Here is a 24506-nt window from a genome sequence, read left to right as displayed (position 1 = left end):
GTCTGCCTCTTCATCCTGATTGGGTGGCCTATGGCAGACTCCCACCATGATATCTGCCTTGTTGGCCTCCCCCCTGATTCTTACCCATAAACACTCAACTGCATGGTCACCATCGTTAAGCAGTAGACAATCAGAACACTCCCTAACGTACAGGGCTACCCCACTGCCTCTCCTTCCTTGCCTATCCCTTCTGGAGTTTATAGCCGTCCACTGCAGCACTCCAGCTGTGTGAGTCATCCCACCACGTTTCCATGATGGCAACTATATCATAGTTTTCCTGCTGCACAGTGGCTTCCAGCTCCTCCTGTTTGTTGCCCATGCTGTGTGCATTGGTGTAGATGCACTTCAGTTGGGCTATTGCTCCTGCCACCTTTTTGAGGGGAGAAGCCCTAATCCTATGTGACCGTTCTCAGGTGCTTCCATGGTTTCTAACACATCAATAACCCTTGCATCTTTGCCATTGCATGGCTCTCCAGCCCCTACCTCCACTGAGATGGCAGACCGAAGGACCTCGCTAGCACACCATCCCTCAAACGTTGGCGTGCTGACCCCAGGCTTATCTCTAGGAAGCCTGGTTTTATCCCCTTCCCTCTTCAAATCTAGTTTGAGCCATGCCAGTTGTCACTAATACAGAAACCAAGCAAAATGTTTCTGATCACACCCAAATATCTGCAGGTGCTACTGGAGACTGTAAGGTCTTGTGTAGGTGAGCATGACCAAAGAAGAGGAGCATAATTTTATGAAGAAAACTATCACAGCCTTGTAAGTCTTCGCATAGCCTTGAGAGGTAAGATCTGAAACGTTTTCTGGGGCTAAGACAGTAGCAGGCAATCCAAGTAAATCGGATATAAACACTTATGTGCAGGCTGAATGCACCTCCTGAATTTAATGCTGGCCCTACTCTCCCTTTCTAGAATGGAAATCTGAAAATTAAACTCCATCTCTCCATACTTCACCCTTAAAAGGTGTACAAGTTTGGCCCTTGCCCAAAACATCATCCTCACCACAGCAACATAAAAACCTGAAAGGAATATCATATGATGAAAAATGCACATCCTGGGTTGTGCACAGAGGGAGTCTGGATTTCAGATACATCAACTGGGTTCCAGGAGAGAAATTTTCCCTGAAGACAAGCCTCAGGTATGGAGTGTGGAGGCAGCTTCTACACACACCAAGGCACACGGAGAGGAGAAAATAAATGAGAAAAACTAATGAACTAAGAAATATACAGGAGACAAAAGGAAATAGAAAATGATAAGATTAAAGTTGCACAAGAAGTGAGGAAATAAGCAAGGTGCTGAATTTCTCAGCCGGGCAGCTGGGAGAGGACAGTGAGCAGAAGACAGCAGGTCAGATAAGTTGGAACCAGGTATGGGCAGGGGAGCAGCACATGAGCTCCCTTTTTGAACACGGCCAGCAAAAAAGTCTCCAGTCTTCACTGCTTGAGGTCCACAGTCATGAGAAGCGCGAATGTGTATATATATGGGCAGTCACTTGAGAAGAAAACCACAAGCCCACAAGCCCTTCATTAGCATAGATTTAAGGGCAAAGCACTTTGAGTTACGGTCTCATTACTGAGATTTAATTACTTTTCCTAAATGTTCTGCAGAACATTTACTTGTACATTGCAAAGTATTACAGTATAGTCACAACTTAGGCTCTCAATTACAGCAGAACTAGGCAGGAAAGAAGTTGAGTTAATTAGAGTCACTGAAGCTTAATCAATTCCTCTGTGTATGCAGGGAAGAGCATGCCAACTTTTAGTCCATTTGTGAAGGCACCTTACCTGTCTGCTACAGGTTATTAAAGCCTTCATGCAAAGGGAAAAAGTCAGTGGCTGATATTTTAAAATGGCTGTTATTTTGCATTTTCTACATTGGGCTAGACTCTTTTTGCTTCAATCCCATTTTTGGCAGACTAAATGTCTTTGTGTCCAAGAGTGTTTCTGACTGCCCATCCTTAAGCAGCACTTGATCTCTGAAGGCAAAGTGCTTTAATTTTGGAACCCCAAACCAGCACCCCAGGCCTACTTGCAGGTCAGCCTGTCTAGGAAGACCAGGACCTTCACAATGGAGAGTAAAGGTTTCAACTCTTCTACATACTTTTTCTAGTTTGGCTGTAATGCCATTCCTGTTTGTACAGTGACCTTCCTTTGGAAGGATGGAGAGGATCTCCAGGCATGCTGGAGAAGAAAAGAATTCACATGACCTGGAAAAAATTACATAAACATTCTGAAATATACGAATTCAATTTAATCAGGTCAAGTGTAAATATATATGTATTTATATATATATGAGTGGTCACTACTGAGAAAAGAGAAAACCCACATGCCCAAAAAACAATTTATCTCCCTTCATTAGCACAGTTTTAAGGGCAAAGGCTTTACACTTAAGCATGAATAAACATCAGCACAAGTGCAGAAGAGCTTATTTCCTGGGTAAAATTAATTCCACCCAAAATTAGATGGTAGCCAGATGAATCACTTCCTAAAAGTGCTTCTGTGACTGGCTAAGATAGAGGTATGTTGCAAGCTGGGTGTTAACTCCTACCTGCCACTCTCCCGGTACAGTTAATAGAAAGAAGACTCAATTTGCTTTTGAGCTTGCCCTGTAGAGGTGTCAGCCAAGCTCATCACCTCTGATTCAGTCTGTTGAGGCCAGGCACTGCATTTTTATGACTTACCATGCCTGCATTAAGTACCTATTTTAGGCATGCAAAATCCAGACATGTATGAAGTCAGACGAGGTCAAAACCTAATCACATTAAAATCAATATCCAATTTAGTTCTGCATGATCTGAACAAAGAGGACAGGTTATGTTCCTAAAAAGGAACTGACTACGCAGGTGCCAATCTGGAAGGAAAATGAGTAGCAGCTCCTGGAAGCAAATAAAATGTACACGTGAGATCAGTGAGATCCAAACGTGTACTGGATGACTCCATTTTGCTTTGAAACTAACTGGATACTCAGTAGATAGATACACCTACGCAGGATGGTGGGTGTACTTCAAGACTTATGGTAATACAGCGTACTTTTTCTAAGTCACATTTGCATGCCGTGTAAAAGAAATCAGGTGCATACACACGTGCACATACACAGAGCTGAGAAAGAAATTATTTTTCTAAATGTATTTTAAAAGACCCTCAAATGGGAGTTCTGTTTTTCTACAACATAGGCTGAACTGGGGGAGGATTTCATTATAAGCTACAGAAAACATGTGTTAAAACATTATGGCATTCAGAATCAAAAAAATGGCCAAATGAATATCTATGGCAATATGGCATCATCTATTCTTCTCTTGGCAACAGTCATAGAAAAAGTCCTTGTTAAATCAGCCACACTATTAATTTCCAGTTTCCCTCTTTATCTTCTGCCAATGAAAGCAAAATTGACATATATATATTTCTGCGAGTACTATTTTATGCATTTCTGTATCACAAACGACATTTCCTATTTCTGTGACTTCAGTAGCAGATGCATCATGACCGTTTTTGCAACAAAATCTTCAAAATTGTCTACTGCGCTAGCAAAGAGAAGCCGGGTGGCGGCGGCAGATCTGCCACCAGCAGATGGCATTCATTCCCTGCAATTCCTGCAGCAGCAGCAGCAGCAGGTACTGAACAGTGCGCTTGCACCACACCAGCATAATACGTGGGATCATGCGAGAAGCAGAGAGCTAACCTTAAGTTATTTTCCTGTCATTTGACAAAATCCTCCTTTCAAAGCATTATTTTATTTTTTCCATCATTTAAGAAAGAGCTCATATATGAGCACTATATAGACATAGATTTGCCACATCAGAGCAGCAGGATTTTATATTCAGTTTACACACTGGTATAGGTACTACCCAGTGCAAGCCAGTGTGTCTGGCCCAGTATTTTCTTTATGCATAGCAACTTTCCATGAATAACTGATGGAAAAACTTGACCTTCCTTCCCAGTTCAATAGCACCTTTATTCTACTGTTCTTCATGTTCATAAATACTCTGCTAAGGTAATAAAACTATCAGTTTAAATATGTGTAATAATAATTTTAAAGGCTTTTATGGCTAGAAATGCATATGGTGAATAGAAAGTTAATACTGGATTCAAATAATCTTTTTTTCCCTCAAACAAAACTGAACTTTACCACCATGAAGGTACAGACTGAGGGCATCTTGGTAATTACGCTACACCATGTTGTTCCACCCGCCCTAAGACCCTGATGCAAGAAGTATCAGGCATGGAGGTGCTGGGATCTGGGGCCAAATGTGCAGCTGCCCTGACCGCTGGCACCCTTCGCCCACAGACCTGCTGAGTGGGAAAGAGGGGGCTCACTGTGCTGACATGCTGGCTGTTATGATAAGAATTTTATACAAAAAGAAAACAGAGCAGGCAAGTGGATGTACAAATATAGGCCCATGAAGAAAAACAAAAACAGCAAGCAAGCAATCTCATTTCCATTGAGAAAATAAATGAAACACAATGCACAATGGTATCTCATCTGGAGTTTCAGTGAAGTGCTTACAATGACATTAAAAGCAGGTATTACCTGTTCTAAGAGATTCTGAAGCCTCTCTATTTCACAGTCTATTACAAATTTCTTTTCTTGCCTTCGGTCCAGGTCTTCTAAAAGCCGCCTGTAGCTGGCATCATTAAAATTCTCCACACAGATGGCACTGACTTGCCAGCTATTTTGTCCTGCTTTTTCCATAATAGCTTGAAGTATTGAATAACCTAAAAGAAAAGGATACAATACACTTGTAACACAATCATTGCATTTTTTGAATAGGAATTGTCCTTAATCACTATTCTGTCTCTTAATATTTGCTCCTGCAGAGAAAGGAATAAGAGACTGCTTGTATCCCTACCTATGCTGCTAGCCATGATCAGCGCACAGTAGGCAATTAACGAAAATTACAATTGCTGTGATCAGAATCCTTGGAATGACTCTCAGCATTATGGATAATCTTCATATGATTTATACACATGAACTCTTCCAGTCAAGTATTCAGCTTCTCAGATCGGTTTTGTACAGGTTTCTACATCCGGGCATTTTATGGCACAGCAAAGAAAAAATCTGAGCCTACTCATTCACCAGAAGTATTTGTATACTACAAAAGCAGTATGTTAGACATTCAAATGCTTTGCTTTTTTTTTTTTTTTTTTGGTCAGCATTTAATCCAAGCAGTTTTTAATGCTTCTTAATAAGAATACATTTTTTTCATTTATTGATACATATATATATATGCCAGTACAGATGTGTGAATAAAAAAGATATTGATCTATTTCAGAGATCCTATACAGCTTTAATCAATGTATGCAAAGTGATTAGAGGTCAATGAATGAAGGGCACCCATAGAAGCATTAATTAATACTACTGGCAGGATTATTGCTCTTTATCATTACCAGTATTTGACGCCCCCTTTGCCATCTTCGAGCCCATTCACAGGAGGGCAAGGCAGCGTCCGCTCTGAGGTCTCCACCTAACCCCCCAGGGCAGGCTCCCTGCCCGCATTCTCAGTGTGCCCTGGCCCACCAGCCCTTCGCCTTCTTCCCTCTCCTAATTTTTTCTCACTGGGGATGTGCAGTACAGAGGCAGGAGAGCAGCTTGTGACGTATCTTAGGACAGCTTGTAAGTCTAGCCTTGGCTTGTTCAACCAATTCCTGAAGTAGGAAGCATGTATTATTCCATCTTTTATCTAGAGTAAATGGTTAATTGTTTAAAGTAATGAAGATTGCACACCTCAGATCCAGAGTTAAGGCTTAAGAAAGACAAAAAGGACAGATATGTGTGTCAATAGCATAGTGATAAAAATGATACAATTCAGAGAAGGTCCCCCTGTCTAGAATCACAACATAAAATATCATGGCTTTTTACTCGTTATGTGGCTGAATTTTCCCCACTAGCTTTAAATGAAAGTTTTCACCTCTTGCAAACTATCCGCAGTGATGCGGCCACACAGTGGTGGCTCCTTTCTCTCTTCAACAAGAAGGTCCCATGCCTGCGGGCAGAGACCCCCGGCTGTCATTTTAATGCACCTGAAGATGCCCCTGCATGACAGATTCCCCGTAAAAAGCGCTATCAGACATTCCCACAGATTACAAAAGGAATCTTTGTAAACTACATTTCAGAAAGAGTGCTTTCAAGTGTGCTGTTGCTAACTAATTATCAGAAGACCTACAAAACCATCAAAACCTGAGTTTGCCTCCAGTAAAATAAAAGTAGACAATAGTTTTATCAGAATATGAAGACATTAGAACACATGAGAAACTAATTCTCTTGCAAATCTAGGAGTAGCTGTTTTTCTACCGGCTCCTATGACATCTGCAGTCCTTGAAATATTAACTTAAAATCTGTATCTTCTTATCATTATGACACTACATACCCACACTCTGAAATGAACATTTATTAGTTTTTTTCTCCAATTCAGATGACATATTTAAGATAAAAATACAAATATTTATGATGAATACATAAAATGCATAACATATTTCATCATATAAATGAGACATTTATTTTATGAAACAGTATTTTATCTTAGGAAATTAATTGAAATACTTGATTTATTGAGTATTAAAACATTTCTGTACTCAGCATATATTTTTAACCTGATGACTGTTATTTTTTTCAAAGAACCATACAGCTTTCCTGTTAATTGCTGCATAATTATTCTGCTTTTCCTGTTGCTATATTCAATCTCCTTTTTGCCTGTAATTATCTCTGCAAATCATGAGATTCTTTCCCAAACATTGTATTTCTTGCTTCATTTCCTATTCATTTCCATATATAGACATACATTAAAACTACTCTAGTGTTACGGGGGTTCCTGCTTCATTTACACTGTAACTTTGACTTGATCTTTGCTACAAAGGCAGTCAACATTTACTTAATTCAGCTTCCTGACACAAATTAACATTTTCTTTGATTCAGAATGAATGGTGTTTGAAACAGCAATTGACATCCCCTCACTCCTTTCTTATTTCGCTTGGACAACTTTACTAAGATGTGTTTTGATCAAACTGGGAATTTATCCCAGCATAAAGCATGACAAATAGCAGACAAACACATAGAAAAGCTTTTCTTCTACCTTGGATCAAGGTTTGACTTGCCACATTTCATTAGCAACTGCCTTCATTTAGGCATTTGAAGCTTCTGTGGCTTCTTGTCAGTAGCTGGCACTCAGATGTGGGTTTTCATGTTAGCATGTCTTCCACATACAGCGTAATACAGCTAAATGGTAGCAACTGGATAGGGTGCAACATCTCCATCAGAAGAGTTCAGAATCCCTGTGCAAGTAATCAGTGGCATAGCCATCTATTCAGTGTGCAGGAACAATTTTTAATACAACAGACTGACAAGGGTGGAGTTTACACAGAATGAATAAAGGCATTCATAGGCTCCATTGGCATAAAAATTAGACATGCTGAGAAGAATGCTTATTTGTCCAAAATAATTGGCTACAGCTAACAGGAAAAAAAATTAGTTGCATGTAGTGCTGCAAACATTTTATAAGGCAAAAAAACCTGAAAGTAACCTGGAGTAATTCTCAGAAACTGAATGCAGAATTTCTATTTAGACAAAATTCTTAAACTTCAGAAAGATGTTTGCCCAAGTAGAGACAGCAGACATGAATCTTACAGTTGTCATCTAAAAGGTATCTATTTTCTGGTTATCTGCTGTTTATCCTCAGTTATGCTACAGACAGATGAACGATTCATTTTCTGGAATACATTCCGTCCCATGTACTGTGGAATATTATTTGTTGTATGGAATCAAACTAAAAAAACCCAGGTTAACTCATATCAGCTGAGCTACATAATCAATGTTTTTCAAAACAACATTATTTAAGAAAACGTTTAGGACTGTGCCAATAAATAAAAGTAAGGTAAGTTCTCACAAGTGTATACAGTAACCCTTCCTCACCAACTAATTCAAACTTCCTGGAGGTTTTGGTTTTGTTTTGTTTTGTTTTTTAAATTAGCAAATCTACGAACAAGATAAAACACCAATACAATGGCCTGGAAACACAGATGAAGTCCTTCAGAAATGCAAGGACGCTATATGCAAGAATGATTTCTTTTTCCTCTTTATGGGAATATGATTCTGGGGAATTTTCCCCAAATGACCTGGGATGAGAAATCTGCCAACTGCTTTTTATAGGTCATTGCTCAATGTAGATACTATTGGCAACGGCTTAAGGACTGGTAATACCAATTCCACCTCAATGTACTAGAACCAAACCAGAGAGAGGGAAAGTCTGCAAAGATTTTATTTTATTGATCCCTTCTCTCCTTGTTTTTCTGTTCTCTAGTCAGGTGGAATTGTGATGATCTAACATACTGCTATTTTTTTTCCAAAAAGATACCACACAGTCATCATGTTCGGGAAAAACCAAACCAAAACAAACCAAACATGAAAATGAAGAGTTAGTTACTTTATTCTTTTTCCTGTAACATCAGAGCTGGAGATGCCTACCACAGAAAATCTAAATATTGGCGTTGATACTACAGCTAAGTACCTTACAAACAAAATCTCAGTTTTTTTTTTTATCCCTGCTTCCCTCATTCTGCACTCCATAGGCATTTTTCCATTGCAAAATGCATCAGCCACCAAAAAACAATGCCAGATGTGCACCTGGTCTTCTATCTGTTTAGAGAGAGATTAGTACTTCTTCAGAGAGACTTAGATATCGTCTGGAGGTCAAAGGGTGTAAAACACTTGAGCAATTTTGGTATTTAAGAACACATTGTAAGTAGAGAAGTTTGGGAGTCCAGGATTCCTTCTAGTCACTGCAACATTGCTGTAACTGGAGCCTATACACAACCACCCTCCACCCAAGTAGCTGAAATCATGAGTGATCTTTTTGATTTTAAAAGTTCAGTGGCCTTTCAGGTTTTTTTATTTGTGTTGTGCTGTACCAGCTAGGCTTTCCCCTATCCACATTCATTTCAGCAGTCAATGACTTAATTTCATTTATTTCCATTTAAATGAAAAGTAACATCTGATCTCTAAATCTCTTCAGTGTGTTCAGAATAAACTAAGAGATCGGAGGAGCATTTTCTTGACTTATTTTTCTGCTGGAATGCACATGGTTGGCTTGTCTCCTGTTCTTTCTTTCCTTTTTTTCTTTTTCTTCTTGCTTGCTTGCTTGCTTTCCCCAGAAATATTTCAGTGATCAATTACAGTGTTATAATTAAATTTCAATAACTTTCATCTTCCAGCAGCCTTTTCATTCTGGAAAACCATATCCCCCGCCCCTCTAAGTGCATGCAATCATTCCTTATGGTCTTGCAAGACACAGATAGCAAAGTGGCTGCTTGGTCCAAACAGCAGCATCCCCAGTAATAAGTCTTATTTTTGCAGGAAGTAACTTACTATTAATTTTGTATGATGAAAAGGATGCAAAGTTTACAGATTATTACTGTAGTTTACTCTGGCTAGCAGACTGACAATACTGAGAGACACAAGTTAACAGGTTAATATACTTGGAAACAGCATATGCAATATATTTCTGTTACAGCCCCAGGAGTAGAAAACATCTCTGACGAACATGGGTCTTTTCCAAAGATGGGCATCGTATACTGCACGTTACTGAAATGCAAATTCATTTTCTTCTCTTTCTGGTCCAATTAACTTTCAAACAGGAACTGATCCCATTCCCAAGATTAGCTATGATCCCAACAGCCACAGACACTGAAATGCTGGAGCTATTTTATGAAAGCTATTTCCATCTATTGGAATTCATATTAGGATCAGTAGAAGGAATAAATTTGTTATAAATCCAACACACAGCAGAAGTGAAGAATAAATGATCGAATCATTTAGTATGGATAAGCCAATATATTTGACATTCGGGATTGGATTCATGTCACTTAACTCTAGCTGTCTATAAAGTAGTTGTCTAAGTTAATCATCCAAGCTTTCAAAGGAGAGACATATATCCCATAAAAAAGCATTTTTTTTTTGTCTTAGATATCTATCTCAAAGGTGCTTTTCTCTTTCCCCAATGAATACTTGAAGGAGTCTAGACAGGAGGCTTAGTGAAAATACCTACCATTTATCTAGCCAAACCTTGGCGAGATGAATCCAGACACTACAGTGATGAAAACCATACAAGACATTTACAGTGTGAGTGATGCATAATTGTACATTCAACTAATAACCACAAACACTCAAACTCAAGCGTATTTTAGTTTTCCTCATTATGATTAATACTTTCTTATTAACATATGGTTTTGTTTTAAATTTTTGGTCAGTATATAGCTTCCAGAACTCAAACACAACCAGTAAGATTTATAAGCTCTATCATATAACTTTTGACATAGGATAACTCATTTACATGCCCAATTTTCTCCGCATTTGGAGTTGGAGCCAGAACATTCAACAAAAAGTCAGTTTAGTGTGGTCAATTTAGATGACAGAGTGAAAGCTAGAACTACAGGTGTGTTCCGAGTCCTTCTTGGGTCTAATTCACAGAAATGACACATAGATTGGAAAATAAGGCAGGGAGCTCAAGAAATAATCCCATCTATTACTCTCTATCCCTGCATCCCCCAAGACAATAAATTATATTTACATCATTCTAGACAGATATCTTTCTTTGTCCTTAAAAATCTGTAAAGAGGATTCTTTAACTTCCTAGGTAATATATTCATTGCTTAATTATCCTTATCATTAGATGTTTCCTGAAGTCTAACCTAAGTCTCCCCGGCACAATTTAAAGCCACTCATTCTTGTCCTATCTCTAGTAGACCTGGAGAAGAGTTTTTTCCCTTCTTCTTTAAGCAATCCTTTACCTAACTGAAGACTGCTGTTTCATTTCTTTTCTCTCTGCACTTCTCCTGCTGAAACATTATTCTTTCAGGTTTTCCTTGTGGAACATGTTTTATTCTAGATTCTGACAATTTTCCTCGCTTTCCTCTGATATGTTGCAATTGATCCAAGTCTTTCTTGAAGTGCATTGGTGAAAATGTGATGTATTTTAGAAATGTATTCCAAAGTGCACACAGTCCTTTCAATTTTTTATCTTCCACAAGTTTAACAAATGTATTCTGTATTTCTTCATCCAAGTCATTAACAAAGATTCTGGGAAAAATTGCAAGCAGAATGGATCACTACTTAATACCTTTTTATTTGACAGTGAACCTCATACACTTCTTTCTGAGTTCAAGTGTGTGACCCGTGTTCTACATATCTTCTAAAGATTTCATCAAGACAAAATTTCTTTAGCTCATTTAGCAAAATTTCATGCAAACTGTGTAAAAAATCCTACTAGAATGAGACACCTATTTTTTCCCCCATGTCTACAAAACCCGCTACTTTGTAATAGAAGGAAATTTGCTTTATCTCACATGATTTGTTCCTGAAAAATCCATGTTTGGGTTTAGTTAACTTTCCGAATTCTGTGTACTTCCAAATACATCTGGTTATGATGTAGGTTGTGAATTAAGTCACCTATATTATAAATGACCAGGATAATTTTCATAGAATCATAGAATAGTTTGGGTTCGAAGGAACCTTTAAAGGCCATCTAGTCCAAGCCCCCTGCAATGAGCTGGGACATCTTCAACTAGATCAGGTTGCTCAGAGCCCCATCCAACCTGACCTTGAATGTTTCCAAGGATGGGGCATCTACCACCTCTCTGGGCAACATATTCCAGTGTTTCACCACCCTCATCATAAAAAATTTCTTCCTTATGTCTAGTCTAAATCTACCCTCTTTTAGTTTTAAGCGATTACCCCTTGTCCTATCACAACAGGCCTTACTGAAAAGTCTGTCCCCAATTTTAGTACAGATGGTTCTGAAACAAAACTGAGGAAATAATGGAGGCAGTTTAGCCATCTCCTCTATCGTTTTTTTGCTTCAAAGATTTCAGAATATTTGATGATAAAGGAAATTACCTTTATGATCTGAGTTCACGTTTCTCGCCTCCTGAGATCTATGACCTTGAATATTTTCTCAGTGTTGTGAGACACCTCCAAAACAAGCTCTAGCAATGGCTTATGGTCAGACTTTCTGTCCTTCTCTCCCTTAATCCTGTAAAGACTGGTACCTGTGCGACTTCAGCTGCAGTATTTAATAATCCTTCTTTCCTGAGGAGGACATAAAGCTACAAGCAAATGCTGTCAACCATAACCTTTTTTTTTTAAAAAAAAGTCTTTAAGTGGAACAATGGTGTGTAGGTTATGTGCTTTCAGTGAGCATATGGGAGGAGGTTTGGCTTACTCCACAACAGGAATTCATGATCAAAGATTCAGGCTATGTCAGGTCCTTTTATGCTACACTCACTCTGCAGCAAGATTTTTCCCCTTTTTTGCATTTCAGAGTCTGCAACCTTCATATGAAATACACTGTAAAGGTGTCTCATCAAAATGCCAAGTGATAAAGATGAGTGGAAACTTGAGGGGGACTGAAGAAAAGCCCTGATTTTGAAGGCAGTCTGGTACTTTTGCTCGTGCTTTTACATTTCTCAGATATCACTAGCTTTCCCACTTCACTAAATGCCTTCAAACTAACGACAAAGTCCAGTAGCCTTTCTTACGACAAGCATGCATAGAGATGAATACATCCAAGCATCCTTGCAGATGGATACCAAAAGTTCATTTATGTACCTTGTTAGCATTTTATATTGTCTTTGTTTTTATTTGTCAAATTATTTATTTATTATTATTTGTCAATAATATAATATTTGTCAATTATTATTTGTCAATAATATAATATTTGTCAATTATTTAGCTATGGCAAAAGCTAGAACTGGCTCAGGTGAGAAGTCTTTTGCTCCTCTGAAGTTTACAAGCAGCACTGAAGCCACGTTCTTTGCAAATTTTAGCAAATCCTTACTACAGAACTTTGAATGCTAAATCAGAAACTGTATGCAATTACACTGTTATCAGAACCTCACAAACTATTACCTTAAAAAAACAGCAATTAAGCCACTGAATGGAAAAAAAAGAGGGAAAAAAAAAAAAGCAGGTGCTATTCTTACTCTCTGTCAGACCAGCATTTTAAAGTAACTATAGAAGCTACATAGTCTCTCTGAATATCCAGTTACCTGATATGTCCTCTTGGGTCTATCATTAGGGCTAATGTGTATCAGTATTTTTAAAAAAGGAGAGAAAACAGGAAAATGAACTTATTTTGGAGGAAAATACGGTATGTTCAAATATTCAACTTATTACCTTTTTTCTTTGTTCTTCTATTATTACTATTAATTTGACAAATATCCAGCTTAGTTGTAAATATTCCTTGCTCTTATACATTATACCTTAAACTTTTCTTCTTTAGTGCAATGCCTTAAAGCCAACATTCTTCATTTCACTAAAACCTATAGTCTGTAACGTTGATACCAATAAATCATTACTTACACAATATCTTAATTGATGCAAAGCTATTTTCCAGAAACTGCTATCTTCCCAACAATTTACATCTCTAGTCTCCGTTGAATAAGATTTTGTTTGCCCCGTGTTGTACGTAGACCTTTGTGTAAACAACATCCAAAAGAACCCTGTCAAGGAATATTAAGACTGCAAGGTAAAGCACTCAAGAGCTGGTATATCTTAAAATTAGCAGTACCTTAATGTATTCTAATTAATGTATTATGGTGCTGTTTTTAATCATATTGTCACATACTATTTTTCCCCACAAGGCATCTGCCTCGGTCCATGCATAAGATACCTGTGCTCTAGGACAGAACTGACTGTGGATACTAAATGAGGATCTTGATGTCAGAACTTCTTCCTCCTTTCTATAGCGATTAGTTAGAAAACTAGTCTTTTACTATAAAATATCTGACAACCTCTGCCTATCAGCATTAGTGCAGTGTTGTTTCTAACACACATGAGACAAAAACGCAAGAACAATCTTCAGACTGAAACAACAGGCATTTACACTAAGAAGCATTCATTTTAAGAGAGTTGCAGCCTTAATTCTACCTCTATGAACATGTGGCCATGTCCATATTTATTGGTGGCTACACAGCAGATAATTTATAGGACCTCAGTCCTTCTATAATTTCTACTTGTAGATCCCAGGCACATTACTTCTGATGTTAAATTTCAGTTGTGTTAAGATCTTTTTGAAATCTATATTCTCAAGTATTTAACTTTTTCAGAAAAATATAACATGCCCTGGGAAGACAGGCTTTAAAATTCAGATGCTATGATTATAATATGGGTACCTTTTGATTGAAACGAGTCTGAAATAAGTCTTACTATTTCTTTTAAACTGACACACAGACCACAAATTGATTAAAAGTTGATTGTCTCCCCCACAACAAGTAACTAACAATTTGGAGATGACCCTAAAGATCTATGATTTTCTTCCAGTTCCTAAAACTAACTCATTGTTCTTCTGATGTAGATCAGAATTAAGATGTGGTTCTTTCTTTTTAGACTGGAGCAACAATTTGGGAAACATCTGAAGATTTCATATAGTGGCTTTTATTGAAGTGTAATGACATTGAATAATCTTGCACCTCCCAGGCACTTCAGCTGAGGGACTGAAAGTATCACTCTCAACTAAATCCTGAAAATGGCTTAGAATTTGAGTTTCTTAAAAAGAACAAAATTCTACAAGGAAAAAAAAGGTGAGAAAACATTTTAATAAGTTCTTCTTTCCCTGCTGAGCTCCAAGTCATTACAAGCATACATATATATGTACATACAAGTAAATGCATTTATATGTATGTATATATGTAAATATTTTATATGAATCAGAGCAAAACAGCATGCAAAGAAGTGACAGAATTTTTACAGAAGGCAAATGAACAAATAGAGATTGTTTCAGCTCCTTCTACCCTCTTCTCCCTCTTCTCACCCCTCCTCTGAAAAGAACTGATGGGGCAAAAGGCACTTAATAACCTTGCCTCATCTGAGTGTCTTTACAAACATTGCTATCGCAGTCATAGACATGCAGAACTGATCTTTTCCAGCGATGCTGTGAGTAAGACAGCTAATATAACATCTAGATACCTGAATAGAGAAATAGGGAAGAGGAAGGCTAGAATGATATGATCTTCATACAGGACACTGGACTACGCTTACATGACTAAATCTCTTTTTGGTGTCCACATTTAAAACATTAATGCTAAAACATTTGACAGAGTTCAAAGATGCAAATCAGAACGATTTGAGGCCAATATATAAAACATGCCTTGGAGTAAAAGACTTACAGGAGAATTTCTCTCAGCTGGAAGTTTGATAGCTGATTTTGAGCTAGTTACTCCAGTCTACTTCTGCAGGCAGTGGAGGCAAACAGGCACCCTCTGAAGGCAATTCATAAATTGCCCCATGTTTAAAATGAAAAATCCCAATATTATTATTTTTCAGGTTCAATGTCATGTTAACATTATTAACGTAGTATCGTGCATATGTAAAAAAGCAGGGCTAAAAGCAGTCTTCAGTATTAGCAAAGTATGTGCTACTCACATGCCTTTTAATTTAAAAGTTCTTCTCTTTTGTATGTACATTTTACATATGAAGATACAACTTTTCATTTAAGTAGAATTAAAAGTTAGGTTACTTTTATGCCTCTCTTGTGGAGGATGGACAGCTACACATAGGTTTCCTTTGATTATTCTGGTGAAGGGATTTGCATACAATTACAGAGACAATTTCAGTTCCTAGCAGGAACAAACACAAGATGAAGTAAGTACTCACCATATGATTAGACTAATTTATTATGTTCCACTGAGGCAAGCTATATTCAAGAAGTAATCATAAACTCATGTTCAAAGCTCTGGTAGAATAAATATATTTAACAATTCAAATTAAATTTCAGCTGTAGGAACTGACATTTAGTGGGAAACATGGAAATGGGCAAGATATAATGAAAAGATAACAGGTAAAAGAACACAGACATTAAAAGCTGTGATTGGCCCGTCTGAAAACAGGCCAGGATAGAAAATTGTGATAAAATCCTGGCAAGTTTCTCATATTAAATATATGTTGATCTGGACTTTGGTTAGTTTTAACTGACCTTGACATTAGTGTCTGAAAAGGAACACAGTGACCAGTCAATAACTGCTCCATAAAAGTTAAGTGCCTGTGACGTTTCATTATACAATGGCACTTGGGTTGGCCATTTTGAAAGCAAATGGTCTTAAGAACTTTGTTCATTTTAGAGCTGGGTATTTTTTTTCCCCTGAACAGCTGTTTATTCACAGAAAAGTGCACTCTGGTGACATCCCAAGTCTTAATGAACATGAGTTTTTCTGCATAGGACTGGCCAGAAGGAAAAATGACACAGGTTTCAAAAAAGTGAAAACAGTATCTAATAAAAATGGACATTTCTTAAATATTTCCATTTAGGGCATCTCCATGAATAGAAACAAAAGGCACAATTTGTTATCATCTGCATAACTGTTACCCAGGAAAGCAGTGGTAGCAAGATACCCTCTCCTCCTGCCAGAAAGCATGGGACTCTGCATGTGTCACTGGATGCCCCTGAGTCCACTGTGTCATGATCATTAGGATGGAGAGTGCCCTGGGTCGTTTAATCTTCATCTCTCCATCTGGAGCAGCTCCACAGCGTAAAAACAATGCTAAAATATTCACCAAGGCAGAGAAAGACAGAGAAAATTACTCTGCAGCATGGTACAAAGAATATTTATCAGAGAGGTGGGAAACTCTTGTTGCAGTCTTTGCTTCAGTGCCTAAGTAGTTTATAAATGAATATCCAAAAAAGCTGCAGAGGATGTGGGAATTGGCTGCAAAAACTTAAGGAGGTGACAAATAAAAATACAACAGAGGGGCTTTCTGTATCTGAGAGGAATGAGAAGTGAGAACCCAATACCTGCTGAATAGATATAAAATACTTTATAAGTCCTAGAACATACGTTTCACATTTTAGATTGCAACTTAAGTTGAAAATAAAATAGTAAATAGGGTCTGATTTCAGTTGTATCAGTGTGAAACCAGAAAAATCCCACTTTCACCAAATTTTTTGAGGTTCCCACTGCTGTACCTGGAAATTAAAATCTATTTCTGAAAAAGCTATAGGAGATGATAATCCATCTAATTATACATTATTTAATTTATCTTGAATTTTCTTACAAACTGCTGCCTGGAACAACTCTCTCTATGCTTATTGCTCAAAAACTACTGTTAAAAAAACTGCTGTCCCTAATACTTTTTTATATGTTTTGGCTTCTGCTTCCATTGCCCTTTTCCATGTGACTGACAAGATATTATTTCATAACAGAGCATCTTAAACACTATAAATTACCTCAACTCTCTTATTTTCCTCAAGAGATACAATGTAGATTTGAATTTTCCAGTCTGCTTAATGCAGCGATGTCCAGCCTTTTCAACCTGAGGGCTGAAACATTATTCCAAAAAGGTCAGTGGGCCACAGTTAATACTTGAGGGCATTTTCTCTGGAAGCAGAGTGGAACGGAGCAGACACCACACCCAGCTCCTTTGCTGGGGATCTTTAAGCATCTCCAGGAGACCAGGTTACAGCTGTAAAATTGCATATAATTCCTTAAGCACATCGTGTTTCGCTTGTGTTAGTGAAGTTATGCCTACTGGCACCCTGAAGGAATGCTCACACAGCAGCTTTGGGTTGTGACTCCAGGCTGGGATGTATGTGGTACAATCTCCCAAGGTACGAGAGACGGGGTGACCTCATTCCTCTTGCTAAAGTTACCTGCTAAATCAGGTTCAAAATCATTGAGCAAGATCTCAGGCTAATTAATTACAAATAAATAAACATCACCATTACAGAAACTGGACATTTGCCTATGTCTCTTATGAGATGGTTTTATGAGAGACAATTTGCACAGATATAAGCAGCAGCAGGAGTTTCCCTGCTGAGCTGTTAACACTGGAGATGATACGAGGACAACAATCTCAATATTTACACACTGCAGGATGTTTACACCAAACAACTTTATGAGAAGTTGCATGTAGACCTTGCTGCAGTTGGAAGGAGGGTGAGAATTTGCAAAGCGCTCATGTGTGGTGTTTCCCCCCTCAGAGACCTCTGTCCTGGGGCCAGGCTGCCTCTGTGGGCTGGAGCTACTCTGAAGCACTGTGTTTTAAGTGTCTCCTGAGGTTGTGCGTGACAGACACAAAGAGATTTTTCCTTAATATAACAAAGCGGACATAAAACATCTATTCGTGGAAGAATACTCTACAAGATACCAATTTTACTTACATTTAGCATTCTATTGATGATGGCATCTTGACTTGTGTATCACTGAATGAACACTTAAAAAAACCTTAGTGGCTTAACTGAGGAATGTATTCGTGCAAGAAAAAGAGTTGTAATTACTTGATAGATATTTCTTTAAGGTTTTATCTCTGTCTGAAAATGTTAATAGTCACTATTTAGCTTTCATCTCCACGGTAGTTTAAATGAACAAGTCCCTTTTTAGCAAAAGAGTCTGGTGTTAATTCATTTTCATGATTAAAAAGGTTATTCTGATCCTGAGACAACTATCATGAAATATGAGATGTGCCTGTACAATACACCCTATGATAGAGAATGTGGCTAAAATTTTAGCCACCCTGCTAGGAATAATTGTTTGTATTTACATAAATAATGTTGGGCTCAAAGGCCTCATTGTCTTATGTACTGTACGAAGTACATATGCAGAAAAAGTCTCAAAAAAGACGACTTTGGAAACCAAATAGACTCGAGGCAGGGCAAGTTGTTTATTCCTACTTTTGTTTTGAATTAGGTCAACAAGACATTTCAAAAGCATTTTTCATACCTATCAGTCTGAAAATAAAACAACTTGCTTTCACATGGATATTCAGTAATTAATTTAAAAATATGATGATAAAAAACATCCAATATAATACAAATTAGATATATATTTGAATATGTATATATTTTTTATTTTTATTTATATTAATATTTGTATCTTTCTAAATATACTTTGAGTAAATGATTTATCTAATTTACTTGGCATTTTCCTTTCTGTCATTCTTTTGCAACTTTACAGATGAGTCACTACATGGTCCATATTCTAAGATGCATTTTCACAGAATAAGAACTAGAGAAATACTATAAATACTGCCTTTTTAGGATTACTTATAAAAGATAGGAGAAATCCTGTTGCATAACTCATAAAATATTCGTATTGACTTTAGTTGGAACTCCTCACAGGAGAAGAAATTGGTCCAATATTTGAAATCTGATGTAATTAAAATTTGAGAGCATTTAATTCCAAAACATGTTTAATATATTCACTGGATTTTAAGTGTACAACTAATTCTGTGCCAGGTGAAAATATAATTGACAAAAAGAAGTTAAAGTAAAAGCTAACAAAGAACCAGATAGGAAAATGAGACCCCAGTATGCAGGCAAAAACTTTACAGCTGGACGGAAGGCAGGCAGGAAGGGGACCCTTCTTCATAGGACTATTACTATACACTAGAACTGCAGTCCTGTCACAAAGGATATTAAATGTTATAGGTGAATTTCGGTAATAAACATCACAAATCACAGTCTGGACTGGAACTGATGTTTTGTCCTTACGTTAAATCTTGTCTTGATATTCTTTTTTTCCAGAAATAGATTTTTTCTCTTTTTAGACGGAATGTTCACCTCTTCTGTGCAACTTTCTCTTGTATATCTTTCATATACACTCAGTTTCACAACTTCAGGATGGTCACAACATGTGTGGCACAGTTTTGGCACATGAAAAGTATGGTTTAAAAAGCTACTGTGCATGTTTTATGATCATCTCCAAAAGATACGAAGTGACAGATTTTGATTTTTAAATTACATGCCTTATTTGCACACTGAATACTTAAAACACGACCAGATATGTCTACCATAGATTAAGCATAGGTTTTTCTCTTTAGAATTCATGACATTTTTGACAGTTCATTGTCAGCACGCCAGTATGTCAATATTAGCTATTTCCTGGCAGAGGAGATCTATGCGGGTGAAGTGTATGACATATTCAATGGACTGCAACAGCAAAAGCCCTTTTCCACCCTGGAACGATCTCAGTCACTTAATATCCAAGGCAGTTAATATTTGGGTAGGAAAGAAACTTTAAAAAACCCCTACCATGCTGACAAACACTACAAAACATTTACCAGGGAGATGTTACAATTTATTAAGGATAACTTGCAGCAAACTGACATTTCAACATTCAGTTTGAATAGCAACTTTCTTTGTTGGTACAGTAACTTGCTCCAGGCATACTCCAGGCTTGCATGTCTACTGAAACCAACAAGGAATTGAACTTGTGGTCTCATGCCACTCAAAACTGGTACCAGAAAAGGTCTTTATGCTGCAAGACAGTAATACTCAAATCTGAAAGCTACACTGTTCTGTAAATATGTCTTCATATCTTATTGCACGTTCTTACCTAAAAGCCACACTTCTCCATTCTCACTGTGTCTTTGGCACTCCAAAGGTTTTCTGTCCTGCAGATCTATTACAATTAAAATTTTACAGAGCCAACTACAGATATCCTGCCCTGATGCATTTAAGTTGTATAATTAAAATGTGGTAAAATACCTAACGTTCCTATGTTAAGAAAGCCTGTGCCAATGCCTACGTCATCCTTGGGAGCTTCCATCTACATCCTGAAAAGGCTCCTGAGAAGCTGCTTTTGTATGGTAATCCTAATAATAGCAGACATGTCCAAATGCTAGTTCCCATAAATGCCACAGGCCAAATTCCACAACAATATAACTTGCAGTACGAGTTACATGTATGGGATAAACTTATAAAGTATGACTTATAAAGAATGAACTTACAAGGAACTGTCAGTCACCTGGGATACCTGAATCCACTTAAAAATTAAATTTTATACTAGATAGATTGGCACTCTGTGGGTTTGCAAAATGTCTGTATTGGCCAATGAAGTGGAAAAGAAAATTTAGCAGGAAACAAGGCATCTGAAAGAGCAAGTGATAAAGTGGACACATCCTATAAATAAGCATCATGGGATTTTCTTTTCCTGATAGTGCTCCTTTTGTCTTTTCAGGATTTGCAAGCTATTTCCATGTTGGACTCTTCCTGAATACCAAATCCATGCAGCATTAGAGTACTTCATTGTATTTACAGGGATTTATAGGCACCTCAGTAAAATTACAGGAACCCAGATCCATAGACTTATCGTTACATCTGATTATCTGTTTTATGGTGTTTCTTCTTTTTTCTTTAAATGCTCCTTTTCAACAAAAACAAAGATTTAAGCCACAAATGTAATGTATCCACATCAAAATGTAGAAATTATGTGGAAAGTGACCAATAGATTGGGAAATAACCTTACATTCTATTTCTGTACAATACGGTTAGACACTCAAAATCGCATTCAGTAATTTCTTCCTCATTCTTCAGAAAACAGAGTGCCAGGCTCCAACAAGTGTCTAGCCATTCCAAGGCTGAGATTAAGAATTAGCTAAAGATTGAAGTAATCAAGTTCAAAGATACTGATGATAATCATATAAAAACTGTGACTGTTCCTCATTATGTGGCACAGGTACAATACCTTGAGTTAAAACCTCCTCCAGTTCTCTAGAGAGTTTTTATTGTTGTTCTTTCCCACACTCAAATATGCTGAATTATGAAAAGGGAATTAAACCTTTTTATGCTATTTAGTCCCACCTCATTTCTAACAATTCAATAGAGAATTTCATCCGGTGCTTTTGCTTGCAGTCTGATAAACACAGAAGGCTTGTTTCTGGCATCAGTAAGCAACTGGGCCAAATCCTGTGGCCCAATCCTTCCTGGATGCCTGCTACATCCTCTCTGTAATTTCCCTGCAAGCAGGCCTTTGTACCGTACTCACCGTCCCACTAGGATATGTGGATCCTGTGCACACTGTGGATGAAGAAATGTGAACCTAAATGCAGATTTTTTTTTTGTATGCATAGTCCCAATGAAAGCCAAACTACTTAAGTAATCTACTGGGGGAATTCAGTCAATTATATGGCAATCCAGGTAAAATACATGGTCAGCGAGGTAGAAAATGCTTTTCAAAGGCATTTGTTGACAATTAATAGTTTATTATTTTATTCAAGAGGCTGGTGCATTTTGCTGGTCAAAACCTCAGGTTTTTTTTTTAATCCAACAAGTAAAACATAACACTCCAGAGGAACAGCAAGAGAAGAAAAGGTCTTCCTGAAAATACTGGTTAGGTATTGGGGATGGGACAAAATCCAAAGGGAAATGAATTAATTTCCTAAAAGCCCTGTGAAAGGCTGGTGTATCTAATAAAGGAGCAGAGTTACTTGACCCCAGCAGGCAGAAGAACTCCCCTCCAGACAGTAAGATATAATAAGAAACAGAGGGGCAAACTGTATGAAAGGGTCAGGCGACTCATTTTTAGAAACTTACTTTTTCTTGACAAGTACATAAAATCCTGACAGTTCTTGTTTTTTATCTTCTCAGCAGCCTGATCTTTCTTTTACCTTAGTGGTCCTTCTAGACAGACAGTATTACTGACCCTCTGTTTACAAAATTGAATCCTAGATGTTCATGGAAAATTTGAACAGGATCACTTTGTATTTATCTTGGACTCTTCTTGGACTATTCAGATAATGTTGATTTTGCCTTAATGGCATTGACATTTGCAAAAGTAAGACAATACAAAGCCTAGAACTGGGGGAAAAAAAGTTTGGTAATTGTAAAACAGCAAAAGTTCCTATTTTGTACTATTAGTACTATGAAGTTCATTGCTTGGTTATTGATAATGGTTGATTTATACTCTGTAGTCTTTTCAAAGCATTCTATAGCATTTATCATTACTGTAGGTTTGAAGCTAAAAAGTGGGGTTGATCCCCCCAAAATTACCATTATTAATTTACAAATTACCAAACATCTCTGTCCTCTATCTATACACTGCTGGATATATCTTCCCCAAAAGGGTATATATGCCATTTTAAAAAGTTGATACAGAAAACACTATACTAGGAAGCAGATGGTATTAGAACAACACACATTTCCTTTTTCAAACACAAAAGTAAAATGCATTCCCTGACAAAACACCTGCACAAAATCTAACAGTAAGACAAGAATCATCAATTTCTCTTTTAAAAGTACAGTCTTTTCTCTATAAAGCTCACTCGGTGGCTGTTCCACAACCTTTTTCCACTTTTGCTTAATAATCTTCTGATTTCCAATATAAATTCACTAACTTTTTTTTTGCCATTTCCACAGTACTTTGTGTTTGAGTCAACACTCTCCTTTAGATTAAAAAGTTCCGCTTCCTCCATTACTTTTACTCTCCTAATATATTTATGAAAAACAATGACTTTTCATTTACAGAAGAGCCTTTTTACTCTCCTCTCATGACACAGGCTGTGCATAGTGATGATTATCCTAGCAGATCTTCTAAGAATCCCTCTTTCTTGAAGAGAAGCCACGAGAATTGCCATGGTTAGAAGTCTTGTGCAGCCCTATGTAGCTTTAAGTTTTTCATATAACCCATGCTGCAAATCAAGAAAGCTTTATTTATCATGATTAGCATTATTTATATAAACACCAACAATCTTCTTTTTAAAGCACAAACTATTTATTTGTTGTAAGTGTAGGAAGAAATACAAAACCATTAAAAATGTTAGGAAATACATAAGCTATTTAATATAACTGAGCATGAAATCTCATGAGAGAATCATATCCTACAGCAGCTTGAATCAAGAGTGGTAGCCAAGTAAATTCAGTTCTCCAGAGGTACAATTATCTCATGAGGACTACATTTCCCTGAAACTTGTCTCAGTGCTGTTTGAAAGATCTCTAATATGTAAAAAACCCCTGATACTTAAGAAGAAGAAAGATGAAATATGGAGCTCAGAAAGCAGAACAGTAGTTTCCAATGAATCAATGAACATCATAAGTTATGCACAGTAATCTGCCACTCTTTAAAATGTTTAGTAATAATGACAAAGGGATAAAAAAATCCATTTAGGCAGCATTTTTCGTGGGGGTAGGGAAAGGTGCAACTCATGCATGAGAAATACTTCCATATGCCTGTCAAGGCATGAAAGATGAGGATGAGGAAATCCCACTTTTCCCCCCCTCTTATTAATGTATACAGACTTGACTATTTCTGCCCCTTGTCCACACCACAGAACTCCATCTTATTTAGGGACTGAAACTGGTAAGATTTCATACAGGCTCAAAATAAACCTACTATTTATTGCCGAATAGTTTACTCCTTCTTTCATGTTTTGAGAAAAAACAACAAAAGGCATGGAAAGGAGAGTAAAATGTAAAAACAATTATTTAAAAGAGACTTAAAAAGGAAAATGTGCACATTTGTAAATTAAGAGGTTAATTAAAACACAGGAAAATATTTTAATGGGTTTAATACAAACTACCGCAGTCTTTCTAACACAGTTCTCTGGGGAAGAAGAGGAATGAAAACAGTAATGCTTGTAATATACAATCTCATTACCAGTATTAATGTGTCCCTTTCTCTGTCTCCCAAATTCTAAATGCTCAAAAAGGTAAAAATTACATGGACTCCTGTAAGGCCTTTGATAGAGTCCCCCACAACATTCTTATTTCTAAATTGGAGAGATATGGAATTTATGGAATAACTGTTAGATGGA

The 24506-nt window shown here is 37.2% G+C and overlaps 1 protein-coding gene across 3 annotated transcripts in view; it reads right to left on the bottom strand.

Moving 5' to 3' along the window:
• Positions 1 to 24506, bottom strand: part of GRIA4 (glutamate ionotropic receptor AMPA type subunit 4) — a gene marked incomplete at both ends in the record, with an annotated part of 233713 nt that overhangs the window by 92795 nt on the left and 116412 nt on the right. For all 3 annotated transcript variants that reach the window (XM_082336963.1, XM_082336962.1, XM_082336964.1), the window contains one exon: positions 4530 to 4714. In XM_082336963.1, the coding sequence (XP_082193089.1) occupies positions 4530 to 4714 (185 nt within the window). The remainder of the gene's footprint in view (positions 1 to 4529; positions 4715 to 24506) is intronic.

Source organism: Platalea leucorodia, assembly GCF_965183815.1.
Source record: "Platalea leucorodia genome assembly, chromosome: 2".
NCBI lineage: Eukaryota > Metazoa > Chordata > Aves > Pelecaniformes > Threskiornithidae > Platalea > Platalea leucorodia.
This window is presented reverse-complemented; position numbering and strand designations above follow the sequence as displayed.